Source organism: Propithecus coquereli, unplaced genomic scaffold (genome assembly GCF_000956105.1).
Source record: "Propithecus coquereli isolate 6110/MARCELLA unplaced genomic scaffold, Pcoq_1.0 Scaffold45, whole genome shotgun sequence".
NCBI lineage: Eukaryota > Metazoa > Chordata > Mammalia > Primates > Indriidae > Propithecus > Propithecus coquereli.
This window is the reverse complement of record NW_012150285.1, coordinates 7,917,983-7,932,045: the sequence shown is the minus strand read 5'-3', so window position 1 is coordinate 7,932,045 and position 14,063 is coordinate 7,917,983. Positions and strand designations below refer to the sequence as shown.

Genomic DNA, 14,063 nt, shown 5'->3' with positions numbered 1-14,063 from the left:
TGAATTTTTAAAAGCAGTAGTCTGGAGTCCTGAAAAAAGTCTATAGAGCTTTACAGAATCACTGGTTTCATAAAAATCATGTTTAATTCAGTAGCCAAACTACTATTATTAAGATGATATTTTTTATTTTTTCTAAGACACACAGAAGGGAAGAGAGCTGCTATGCATTCTGCTGCACAAAGTTAGCAACATCGTGCTGAGAGTTTATATATTTATCCTGGTATGTGACCTAAGTTTTAGCCACAGCCGCAGCTACAGCCAAATCACTAAAACATAAAACTGCTAGTCATTAAAACAAGTTCCTAACCCATGAATTACATAAGATTTACCTAGGGGAGAGGTATTTGTCATTTCCTTACTGTCTAACTAAAAGCTCAAAGATGCAATAAATCCTGCAAACCTTGCAATAATAGCTGTGTCTGAAATATGATGCCAAGAGTAATGATGTTTGGATTCTCACCAAACTCCAAATAGTGTTTTCTGAAACTGCCTTAGCGTGTTTATCAAAACACCGGTGGGAAAACCACACTCACAAGCACAAAAGGATTCTCCAACATCCTTCTTGTGCAAAAGAGTTTAGTCCTTATTTTACAAGGCCTTGCTGTGGGATTTAATACATTTGACCTTTTTCTCTCCTTTGAATACTCTTCCCTTTGGTCTTTCAATAAGTCACTCTTCTATTTCCCATCACAACTCTCTGGCTGATTCTCCTCAGGTGTATTTTTTTTTTTTTTAGGTATCTTAAAAGATTGGGTTCAACAGGCTTCTGTTTCTGTCCTCTTTTCCTCTGCTTTCTCTTCCTCACAGCCGCTAAACCATGCTAATGTCTGTACAACCGTAACTGAACTCACTGTTCACTTCCTGCACGATTGCTGGGTGTGTACCCTGGGACTGGTACTGGGTTAGGCATTGGGGGTATATTGACGGACAGACTGACTCTGTTTCTCCCCTTGTGACGTTCAGCCACTGGCTCTCCAGCTACGCTCCCTGCATCAGTAAATGGTACCATTATTTAGCAGGTTACCCAACCTGAATTCCATCCATGACTCCTCCCTCTTCTTTATAACTCATGTTCAGTCATTCACTTGGTCCTAATCATTCTTGTGTCTCATAGCTTTGTTTTTAAGACAAAGTTTCACTCCATGGTCCGGGTAGAATGCAGTGGCTTCATCAATATAGCTCACTGCAACCTCAAACTCCTGGGCTCAAGGGATCCTCCTGCCTCAGCCTCCCGAGTAGCTGGGGCTACAGGCATTCCCCGGCATGCCCAGCTAATTTTTTCTATTTTTGGTAGAGAGGAGATCCCGCTCTTGCTCAGGCTGATCTTGAGCTCCTGACCTCAAGTGATCCTCCCACCTCAGCCTCCCAGAGTGCTAGGATTACAGGCATGAGCCACTGCGCCCAGCCCTGTCATATTGCATTAGAGTCCATAGGCTTGTTGCAAGTCACCTTCACCTATAATCTGCAATGATCCCCTAACAAGGTTTCCAGTCTCAATTCATGCCTGAATGAACTCAATCCTTCAATGACTCTCAATTGACTTTCAAACAAAATCTAAATTTATTAGCATGGCACACAAAGGCCTGAATTCTCATTGCCTATTTACATGTCTATGCTACACCCCCAAAGCTCCCCAACTGCAGATGAGAGTTTAGCCTCAACCATTTTGGGTCCCCTTGTTTCAATTTATGGCAGATTAAATGACAGGATTAACTTAATATAAGAGAAACACATGGAATTAAGGGACAAAGTATTATACCATCTTACTTTCATTTTCTATTTATATATTATCTTATTAAATTGCCATTAATTGGTGCTTACTGCTATATCAACAATACTAGCCAACATTTTCCCAGCACTTACTATGTATCAAGTACTTTACATATATTAATTTACTTAATCATTACAACAACCCAATGATATAGGTACCATACTATCGCCATTTTATGTTTATGGTCCAAGGTACCAAGTTGTTTACTAATTTGCCAAAAGAAAAATAGTTCTGAGACTGGCAGTGCAGGCAATGGTTCCAGAATCCATACACTTAACCATTACACACTCTTCCTGTGAACAAAGTGGGATTGTGCAAGGTATTAAACAAGAACTTCGACTTTGTAAAGATGATATATATATTCATCATGCAGACTATATAGAAAAAGACACAGAAGTAAAAATTGACCTCATATCCTATCATGCTGAAATAACAATTATCAATGGCTAATGTAAACTATGGATATCTCTTTATGCTTATAGGTAAATAGAAGGATGGATGGGTAGGTAAGACAGATCCATGGATAGATAGATGATGGATAGATAGAAATGGTTTGTGCCACATCTGTTGTCTTCTTTATGTGAAAGATGATAAAATTTGCACACTTAGCCAGCCACCCTGCACTGACTTTGTTTCTATTTTTGTCAGTTGAATTATTACATTACCAGCATCAATATCTATAAGATTAAGATGATTCTCCCTAATGATAATTCCTCCATTGTTTGGTCTTAGTTTAATATTTAAATGAATTCAATGGTCTCCACTAGTACCTTTTAGCCATAGTTTTGCTATTTTGAAATATTTATTTTGAGTAATATCTTGATTGGGTTTTTATCATGCAGTTTTTTCAAGGACAGCTAGTGAGTACTACATTCACTAATGTCTCACATGCTTAAGAAAGTGCTATTGGCTTCATATTTGAAGGATAACTTGGCTAGCATGAAATTCTTGGGCAATATTTTTTCTCTCTGAGAATGTTTTAATCAATGTCTTTTGATATTAAAAGATGCTACAGAGAAGTTTCAAGCCAACCTGTCCTCATGGTTTGGTCCTTTTGCCTGGATGCATCTATTTTTTTCCTTTATTTCTAAAATGCAACTTTATCAGGATATGTGTTGCTGTTGGCCATTCTGTACCAATATTACTAGGGTTTCTTTGGGTCTCTTTGACCTATAGAGTCACTGGAAAGTTTTCTTCTGTTATATCTTTAATTAAATCATGTTCCATTGGTTCCAGTCTTTTCTTGAGGAATACCAATTACATTTATGCTAGATCTCCTTGAGTTCCATATTTAACAATTTTTCTACTATCATTTTTATATACTTTTTCAATTTATTTTGTATTTCCTATATGCCACATTCCTGACTGTGTTCTCGGTTGTGGGTATTATATTTCTTTTGCATCGATCCAGGCTTTTAGTTTAATAATTTTTCCATTTCTTTTCTGAGCTCTGAATACTTGCTTTTTTAAACTATTTAGGTTTAAAATTATTTAGATTATCCTTTAAAGTGATTTGCAAAACTTTATATAATTTGGGGGGCTATTTAATTAAGAAAGAATATATTATTTTAATAGCCTTGTGACTGTGGGGATGCTATTTGTCTGACTTTATCTGCTTGCTTTTGTGGTAAATTACCTCAAACACAATCCCACAACAATCTGCAATTCCTTTTGCCCTGGGAACAATCTCCATTCGGTTTTGAGCATTCAAACAGTCAACCTGGTTCACCCCAAATCTCTAAAAGTTTACAGTTTCACTGTGTCACAATCTGGCAATCATTGTCTCTAGTACCCTTTTCACTCCAAAATGTCTTCGGCAGTCTCCGTGGGCGAGAAGCTATTGTAGAAAAATAAAATGACATGTCCATATGATTCTTTCTTAGGCTCCACTTTTCCTGATGTTTTATAATGCAAAACTGGGTCTCTGATGGCAAATCCCCACTTCTTCCAGGGCCCAATCTTTGCTCTCTATGAACAAAAAATGTTGACTATTCTTTAAATGACCATGACATTCATTTGGGGGGAATCTTGAGATCGGAAGAGGTATGTGTGAGCTGTCAGCAGATCATTTACAGGTCAATCATTCCCTGCATTTGCTGTGCACTTCACAGTTTAGGGTTTGGAGTTGTGGCCATTTCCTTGTTTGGTTGAATATAATTTTTTTCTACTTTTGCTCTCTTTTTTATAGTCTTCAAACCATTAATGAGAAGCCAAACCTTTCACAAAATTCCACAAACTAGTTGTGGTGCATTTGTGAATAAATCTTATTTTACTGTCATCTCATCATCTACTCTACTATTTTTAAATTATCCCTTCACTTGTCCGTCCCCCAAGCTCAACCATATCCTTGGGGCCTGTGCTTTATCAATGAGTTCTTTTTTCATTTCCATTTAGTTGTTTCAAAACTTGATTGATTCTTTAAGAGCCAGAATAAAAAAAGAGTAGAGCTGTTTTCTTTGGCCATCTCTTGAATGGATACAACTGAAAAGTCAATAAAAATAACACTTCACTTAAAAATAGTTATATTTTAAGTAACCACTTCCCACCCAGTCACTCTCTTTCAAACATACTGTTTTCTTCACAGCATTTCATACTATCTGGAATCATTTTGTTTGTTTGTTGATTGAGCACATAGTCTGTGTTCCAGACACACAATAGTGTGTAAGTTCTAAAAGAGCAGGAATTTTGTTTTGGGTACCACTATAAATCCAGGGCCTAGCACAAAAGATGCTCAATAAATATTTGTTTAATGGATAGAGGAATAAACAATAAGAATGTCACTCCACAGTTAACCCTTGCAAGTAAAAGATGAAGGTAGAGAAGTAGAATGGGGCCAGAAGGCAAATGCTTTGAACACCAAGCTAAGCAACTTAGGTTTGGTTTTTAAACCATTGAGAAGTCACTGAAGGTTCTTTGGGCCAAGGAAACATCGTCAGACATGCAGTTTAGGAAAATAATTTCAATGCTGTGCAGGAAGGTATTAAAATGGATGGAGGAGATGAGAGGTTGCCACACAAGACCCAATTCAATAGTCCGGGTAAAAGATGGCAGAACCCAGCTGAGAGCAGAAAGGAAGAAATGCGTTCCCAAAGTTCAGAGGTAGTTGGTGGTCAAGTAGATCTGAGAAAGCAAAAAATAAAGAGGAACCAAAGATCAAAAGATCAAAAGAAATATACAAAGCCCTTTCTGACAAGTGTTTATCAGGTTCTAATGAATACCATGCGTGTTTCAAAAAGATAAATACGTCAGAAAATTGTTTTTGAGGTCTAGCCAATAATCTTCCCTTAAAGCTATCATGTGCACAACTTACATTCCTTAGTTTCCGAAACCCCTAAGAGTAAGGGGCCAATAACCAAATCAAAAGAAGTTATTGGAGGCATTGGTACTTGTGTATGAGATATGTGGTTAGATGAAGGTACACACACACACACACACACCCCCTGTGGGTTATGTTTCTCTGGAGAACCCTAATATAGCAACTTTAACCCATTTGGGTTCCTCTCTTCGATATATATAAAATCTTGCATTTAATATTGTTCTTAAATTATACCACATATAAGCCTTTTCTTCCAAATTAGACAATAAATTGCTCAAGGGACAAGATCATAGCTTAAAATCCTTTGTTCCTTCCCCTCATCAGTTCGCAGCTCTTTTTAGGTACTCAAAATACATTTGCTGAATTGGCAAGAAACAAGGATACTGAGAATGCTACCTAGAACCACTTAGGACCTATTTAGACCGACAGAGAGAGATAATCCTCCTCTAGCAGGCAGAGAAAAATTTTGTTGATTGAATTAAGGTTTCCACGTGGGAAATTGATTGCTAGGTATTATAAATCCTCCCAATATGCCCAGTCTTAGCTCTGTAAGTTATTATTTGGTAAACTTGTTATTATTTGTATAACACATTTTATTTTTTTCATCATTCGTACACATCATTTCTAAGCAATAACACTGTTCTGTGCCTACCCAAGTGTTCCCCTCAACACACTCGTATAAAATCTCCCCGTCTCCAGGGCCACTTACGTCATACTTTCAGGTTCCATTGCACAAGCACCAACTGCCTTTGTGACATTCACAAGAAGAGCCTGGTTTATCCCGACGAGGAGGTTCACGAGTGGTTGAATGCCACCACACTTCCGGATAATGACTCGGTTTTCATACTCTTGGCAGCATTCCCCCAAGGCCCCAACCACATTCACGAGGACTTCTTCAGGCTGGTCAGTTAAAAGTCCCACCAAGGTTTCAATGGCTTTGTATTCTCGAAACCTAATTTACAGAGAGAGAGAAATGGGAGGGGGGAGGTGGGGAAACGGTATTGCTTTTAGAATAAAGTTAGCTAATAATATTAATAATGATAGCTAAAACTTACTAAATGCCAAGTATCTGCTCATTCAATCCCTACAACAACCCTATGATGCAGATGCTAGTTAATCCCAATTATGGGACTGCTGACCTGAAGCTTGGCAGATAACAGAGTTGTCATCCACACCCACCATCTGCTCCAGACCTGAGCCCTTAACCACTGTGCTGTACAGCCTCTAAGACAGCTAGAGCTGTTTCCAAATCTGTGCATCTATGATTCCACTCTGATAAGGGTTTTTCCCCATCTTAGAGAGACCATTTTACATGAACAAAATATTCCATTTCATGTTATACATTTTTAGAGATGAGGTCTTGCTATGTTCTCCCAGGCTGGTCTCAAACTCCTGGCCTCATGAGATCCTCCCACCTCAGCCTCCCGAGTAGCTGGGACTACAGGTGTGCACCACCACACCCAGCTTACAAAGTATTCGAATGTTTAATGAAAATGAATTATATATACTTTTGCTTTTAAATACATCAGACACAACTTTATTATACCTGTTTGGGTTTAGTAAGTCTCTCAACATAAGTAATAGCTTGGGCCACTTGGATAAAAATCTGTCATCCTCAGATATCTTTGATATTAACCATCAAAACATTTAGCATCTCTCTTGCCACGCAATTTCACTCTGATTTTTTTCACTATATCACACGCGCGTGCACACACACACCCACACACACGCACACATATATACACACCAAGAGGAAGTGTGCTATATAAAGGTAAATATTTGAGAATGACTTGTTTCTGTATGGAACATTTTTTCCCTTTCTGATAAATTTCAGCAGTATTTTCAATGTGGCTGAATTAAGGTAAAAGTTTAATCAGCTGAGGTTACTTTTAACGTAGCCATTACTTCACTACACGTTCTTTATTAAGTAAACTTATTTTGTGTCAAATAGGAGATGTGAATTTCTTGTTAAAGGAAACCATAAGATGGAGACAATTCTGATGCCTCAGAATGCCCATCACTGAGAGTGTGAACCGTAAAAATATATAAAGAGAGAGATTTGAAAATTAAATCAAATGATCATAAAGTTTACAAATACTTTAAAATAAAATTCAATGAAATCATCACATTTGAAAATGACTACTCTCTAAAAGTAATTCTTTAGTTGACGTTTAGCTGATTCATCTTATTTATATTTAAGGAAAGGAAAAAGAATGAAATCACTTCCATCTCCAAAGATCCAATGGGACATGTACCACCTCACCTTGAGAGGTCTCCACAGGAGATATCAGAGATATTTCTAATATATTTTTGATAGAGGCCAATCTCACCAGCGTTAGGTGATACCTCATTGTGGTTTTGATTTGCATTTCTCTAATGATTAGAGATGTTGAGCATTTTTTTATATGTTTGCTGGCCATTATTCTGTCTTCTTTTGAAAAGTTTCTGTTCATTTCCCTTGCCCATTTGTTGATGGAGTTGTTTGATTTTTTCTTGTTGATTTTTTTGAGTTCTAGATAGATTCTGGTTATACAATGGAATATTACTCAATCATAAGAAACGACAGTGATCTAGCACCTCTTATATTTTCCTGGATTAAACTTAAGCCCATTATCCAAAGTGGGGCGCCACAAGAGCAGAAGAACGGGATCCATTTGTACTCACCATCAAATTGGTACTAACATCAACACTAGGTTGATCACATGGAAGAAATACTCTCTAGGGATTAGGGGGATGGGGAGGCAAATCTACAACTAAAGGACACGGGGAGCACTAAAGCGAGGGAAGGGCATGCCTTTAACCCGCATTTGGGTGAGGCAAAGACATAAAGTGTAACTATAATGTTTGTACCCTCACAAAACCCTGGAATAATTAAAAAAAAAAAAGAGATATTTCTAATATAAATGACTGTCCACATGCAAAATAGCCTGTTTGCACAGAAAGACCAGGTCAGTAAGCCTCTTAGTCTTACTAAGGCACAGAAAGTCATTGCCAGGTGGTGGGGTGGGCAGAGAGGTCTTTCACTTCTAAGAATCCCTTCATTCTGCCAGCTTCACCCAGAATGTGCATCTACAACTAACATTAGAATCGAACTACCATTTGATCCAGCAATCCCACTACTGGGATTTCCTTTTACCCAAAGGAAAAAAAGACATTCTATGAAAAAGACATCTGCACTCCATGTTTATACCAGTACAATTCACAATTGCAAAGCTGTGGAAACAACCCAAGTGCCCATCAGCACATGAGTGGATTAATAAAATGTGGTATATGTATACCATGGAGTACTACTCAGCCATAAAACAATGGAGAACTAGTACCTCTTGTATTATCCTGGATGGAACTGGAAACCATTCTTCTAAGTGAAGTATCACAGGAATAGAAAAACAAACACCCCATGTACTCACCATTAAACTGGAACTAATTGATCAACATCTATGTGCACATATGGAAATAACATTCATTGGAGGGGATGGGTAAATTCACAGCTAACAGGTACAATGTACACAGTCTGGGGGATGGGCAAGCTTTGACTCAAACGGTACAAAAGCAATGTGTGTAACCCAAACGTTTGTACCCCCATAATATTCTGAAAAAAAAAGCAAAAAATTGAACTGTTATAATAGCATTAAATTACAAGAATGTGTTTGGGTGGCCATATTTTTGTTACAGAATATTGAGTGCCTTCTCTTACTTGGTCACGTTCTCTTTACTGATGGAACACTTCCATATGGCCCCAGTGACAGCAGCTAAGCGCTCTTTGTTGTCGGTGTTATTGAGCAGGCTGGCCAGGGGCTTCAGTCCTCCGTGCAGCCTGACTAGGTCCCGGGTTTCCTCGTCTTCAGCGCACTGCACAGAAAGCAAATCAGAGGCTGTCAGTGATGGAGACGTATCCAGCTTTCAGTGATGGCGAAAGTGGCTGCCATTCTAGCAGCTCTGCAGCGTCCGAGAGTGTCATTTTCTGAAGGTGCCTCCAAGGAAAATATAATTCTTCTCTATACTGGCAGCTGTCTGACAGTACGTCTCTCCCCGTAGGCGGTTTTGGGAAAGAAGAGCAGTTTCTACACACCCAGAAATTCTCCCAAGCCAGCCCTGGGCTTCCACTGAGACAGAGGCGGAGGTCAGTAAGAAACCTAGAATGCCACATGCACAGATGGGGATTTCTGCAGCGATGCAACCCAGAGTCTGGGACAAATGTACAAGACAGATGAGTGACAGGGACTCGGGCAGATCTTCAATGACCCCTGAAATCTAGAGATGAAGAATTTCCCCAACAGAGTTTCTACGCCCAGAGCAGTGGGTTATAACAAAAGTACCTGACATTTTATTCAAACATGTTTATCCATGTTTGTGTCATCCTGTGAAATAAATATTTACTGCATAGATGTTCCCACTTGAGCATTCTTCTCAGGCCACAGAGCCAATAGATGATACATTTCGTACAGATTTGGCTATGATCCTGTGATGCCATGTGATGCAGGTACGTGTCCTGCATCACCCCTGAGGACCAGTGGACAAAATCGTCATCACAATATGCCATGTGGACACCTGCCATATTGATCTTCAGAGTGTGGTTTTCGATTCTGGTTTGGTGGCAACTTTTAAAAATTAGTCACTATTTCCAAGCCACTCAATAGTTACTCATATGAGGCATATATCCAAATCAAGGCTGTATAGCATTGTTATGGGCTGAATTGTGTCTCCTCAAAATTCATATATTGAAGTCCTAACTTGCAGGACTTTAGAATGTGACTGTATTTGGAGATAGGGTCTGTAAAGAGGTAATTAAGGCTAACTGAGGCCATTGGGGTGGGCCCGAACCCAAGAGGACTGCTGTTCTTATTAGAAGAGACTAGAACACTGAAACACATAGGGGAAAGACCACGTGAAGACACAGGGAGAAGACAGCCATCTGCAAGCCAAAGAGAGACGCCTCGGAGAGACCAACCAACCGTGATCTTGAACTTCTGGACTCCGGGACTGTGGGGAAATAAATTTCCCATTGTTGAAGCCACCAGTCTGTGTACTTGGCATGACAGCCCTGGCAGCCAGATGCAATCCTCTGCTGAAATGAGCCCCTCCTCCGACTCTGTCTTTTCAGCACACTCTCTCCGTTTGCACACCCTGCGTGCACGCTCTGGGGAATCTACTCTGGTTAGGCAGGAACTGGCGTGGTCAGTAACCAGCCATACACTCATTTGCCAACGCCATTTTTCTCTCTTTCCCATTCTAATCTGCTTTCTGATATATTATGAAATTCATAATATATAAAAGTGGGTGAAGATTAATATAAGTAAACTAATAAAAAGATAAAACAGGAACATACACATACACACACACTCATGTGTCCATCTTGTCTTGATAGACACATTTCCCAAGAGCATTGTGTTTGAATAGGACATGGGGAGGGGGCACCAGGTACTTACTTATCTATTAATATTTTACGCTAAGTAAATTGTTTTCAGAGACAGAGAAAGAGATATGTGTGTCTTCTAGAAATGTAAGTAATCGCACGGGTGGGAGCGGGTTTCCCTTACATATACAAGGTCTCTGTCATTCCCGCAAGCCAGCGCTTCTCAGACCTGTGCGTGCATGAAAATCCACTGGGGGACTTGTCAAAGATGCAGACCCCGGAGTCCCAGCCCCAGGGAAGGAGAGCGTGTGTTTAGAAACACCTCCATAAACCGCACGGGAAAGAGCGTCAGCGCCTGCGGGGGGCGGGCACACCTGGTAGATGGCCATGGCGCAGTGCTCCTGAAGCTGCTCGTTCTCACTGCTCAGGTTCTTCACCAGGTTTTCAATGATCCTTTCTGCCTTGATTGCAGCGCGGTAGTTTTCCTAGGAAGAAGAACGTAACTATTTATGGGTGTATGATGCATGACTAGAAGTCCCTATCCACATTTATTAATAATTATGCTGAACAAACCTTCTTTGTAAATAGATACCAAAGTCCAAGCTTCACACATCGATACAACAGTAACAGAATTAGTCAACATCTAAAAATATATATCACACAGGTACTGATTTAATTACCATCCTATTGCTTGATCGTCTCTTTCTAATAGAATGCTGACTTCTTGAAAAAGAATTCCTTGATCACCATCAAATTGGTATTAACTGATCAACACATAAGTGCACATATAAGAATAACATTTATTGGATGTCGGGCAGGTGGAAGGGGGGAGGGGGGAGGAGGGGACGGGTATATGCATACACAAAGAGTGTGATGCGCACCATCCGGGGGATGGACACGCTTGAAGCTCGGACTTGGCGGGGGAAGGGAGGGCAAGGGCAACATACGTAACCTTAACATCTGTACCCCCATAATATCCTGAAATAAAAAAAACAAAAAGAATTCCTTGAGCAATCACGAGAACCTTAAAAGTGATTTTTTTTTTTTGACTAAAGAAAGTCAAGGAGAGAAAGCAAGAGGAGCGGAAGTGGTGTGGGTACCTCTGACGCACACTCTTGCAGAGTCCCCACCACCGGAATCAGCATGTTTTCATGAGAAGTCTTCAGCAAGCGAGCCAGCAAGGGAATGCCCCCGGCTTTGCGAATCGCTTCTTTGTTGGCGTAACTCTTGCTGCAACTCCACAGCGCCAGGGCCCCGCAGCGGGCCACTTCCACGTCCCTGGCCTCGTATAGACTGGACTGCATGGGTTCTGCTGAACTCTGTGCACAGTCAAGTAGAGCAACCTGCAATGATGGATAAATGCAAGGTACACTTTAACATAAAACGTAAAGCATCCTTCAAGAGCAACAAGATGGCTATCAAGCTCACCACCACCAAAACTAAGCATGCTTTGAGATATAGTTAGATAGAATGAACACTATCGAACAACATATTGAACTATAGTCAACAATAAGCTAGAGTATACTTTAAAATAACTAAAAGAGTGGAATTGGAATGTTCCTAACACAAAGAAATGATAAAGGCCTGACGTGATGGACACCCCAATGACCCGGCTTTGATTACCACACGTCGTATGCCTGTGTTGAAACATCATATGTACCCCATAAATATTAATAACAATTATGTACCCATAATCATTAAAAATAGAAAAATTTTTAAAACATCAACTTTCCTAGTACACAAAAGCCAGTGACAGCAAAGAAACAAATAAAACCCTTCAAAACACTTTCCTCCGGATTTGGGAGCTTTTACATTTCCTTCCCACAAGAAATTTAATCCCACCAAGATAGTGTTTTCTTAATATGGCTCCAATATTTACAGTAATAACATGTGTAAACCACATCCTCAGCCCTAGCATCTCAGAAAACTAGCTTCCCTAAACCTCTAGAACTTTCTAATGAGAACTGAATGGCCTTTACACCCTTAAAACCATGAGACCTCTTTGGAGGACAGAAACCGCCGCGTGTGCTACCAAAACCAACTGAGCCAAACGGCACAGCTGCTGGCATCCAGTTTTTTCATTGCAATAACTGAAGTCACTGAAAACCGTAAGGGAAAGGCGATGTGCCATGAGGACACAGCAGTATGTCACGTTGCCCCGTGGAGGAAGGGAAGCCTCCCCAGAGATGCAAGTGCAACCGTCAGCGGAAGCTGCCAGCCATTCTTGCAGGCTCAGTCTCATCTGGGGACCTGGAAGCCATCATCTACGGATGTCTCCTCCATTCTCTCTCTGCAGGCCGAATGACTGCCCACGTTGTCAGAACCACCGATCCCAAATTTGGTAGCCAAGGCTAAGTAGAGTCTCTCAATCCCAATGTCAAATTCCAGGGACAGAGATCCTGTGGACACCTGTCGGTCTAATAGGTTATGGTCTAAGGAAAGGCAGGGACAAGGGGTATTGATGTGGCTTCCAGATACTGACTACAGGTGGGACAGCAATGTGAGAAAGGTTCTAAGACAATGGGATTGAACACAGGAAAGATAGCCTAGAAGTGTCTGCTTTCATTATTCTCTCATTATTTATATAAAGTCCAGGCTCCTGAACTCAAACGTTAACCCACTGGACAAGGCCCTGCGTGAGCAGCATGGTCCTTCATCTTCGTCTCACACTGGCCCATCCACCCTAAGTCCGGCCACACTAAAGCCCTCAAAGTTGCCGATGCTCAGCGCTGTTTTCCAGCTTTGGGTCTTTACCAACACAGCTTCGCCTTCCTGAAATGCCCTCCCCTGATGGGTGTGCCTGTTAAACTCAGCAAGCGACATCTCTCTCCCAGTCTTCCTAGAACCTCCTCCTCCAAGGAGAACCGACTGAGCACCTCCTTCTCTGTTTCTCCACTACTCCCAGTACTGACTCCAGTTAAATACCTCTCGTGCACCATTGCACTTGGAGCTCTGTCTATGACCTCCCTGCCCCCACATGCCTGCCACCATTAGATGGTTACATCACTGCGGTCAGGGACATAGTCATTTCTATTTCCACCACCTAGTTCTGTACCTGACACAGTGTGCCTCTGGGGCTGTGTGTGGCGTGTCTCCGCGCACGGGGGCGGGGGCTCTATATATACGGAGGAGCATGGACCTAGGCCACGGTACTGACAGCGCTGGTGTGAGCGCATACTCACCTGGATCTTGCAATATTTCCCAGCCTGGATGTATTCTCCTCCATTAGCTGACTCATGTCTTCTACCCAGTCTTCTATCTGGGGTGCCTCTCAGACACTGACCTCCAACTAGTCCAAACCTACTGTGGCCAGTGCCTTCCTGAGCCTGACCTCGGGGCCCTTGCTCTGATGCCATAACCAGCACTGGTCTACCTGTGTATTGAGTCATCGCCCCCGTCTCCAGTTTTACTTGGGGACTCTTGTCTACATGCTACCTGTACCACGCACCCCATGCCTAGCAAACCAAAAATACGTCCTGCTCCTCATCCTCCATAGATGAGTTCTCAACCCCGCAATTACAAGTCTATTAATGGTCTTTCCTGTTCCTAATTTAGCTACCATTTTAAATTATGTTAAAATGTGTGTCATTATCTTGGTTAGGTTAAGTGCAATTATCCAAATA

General features: G+C 41.0%; 1 protein-coding gene across 1 annotated transcript in view; it reads right to left on the bottom strand.

Moving 5' to 3' along the window:
- The window catches only part of ARMC4 (armadillo repeat containing 4), a 172,279-nt gene that overhangs the window by 112,918 nt on the left and 45,298 nt on the right, over positions 1-14,063 (bottom strand). The window contains exons 12-15 of the mRNA XM_012654869.1: positions 11,541-11,783; positions 10,815-10,925; positions 8,782-8,936; positions 5,797-6,039 (exon numbers count right to left, since the gene is read on the bottom strand). Coding sequence (XP_012510323.1) covers positions 5,797-6,039; positions 8,782-8,936; positions 10,815-10,925; positions 11,541-11,783 — 752 coding nt within the window. The remainder of the gene's footprint in view (positions 1-5,796; positions 6,040-8,781; positions 8,937-10,814; positions 10,926-11,540; positions 11,784-14,063) is intronic.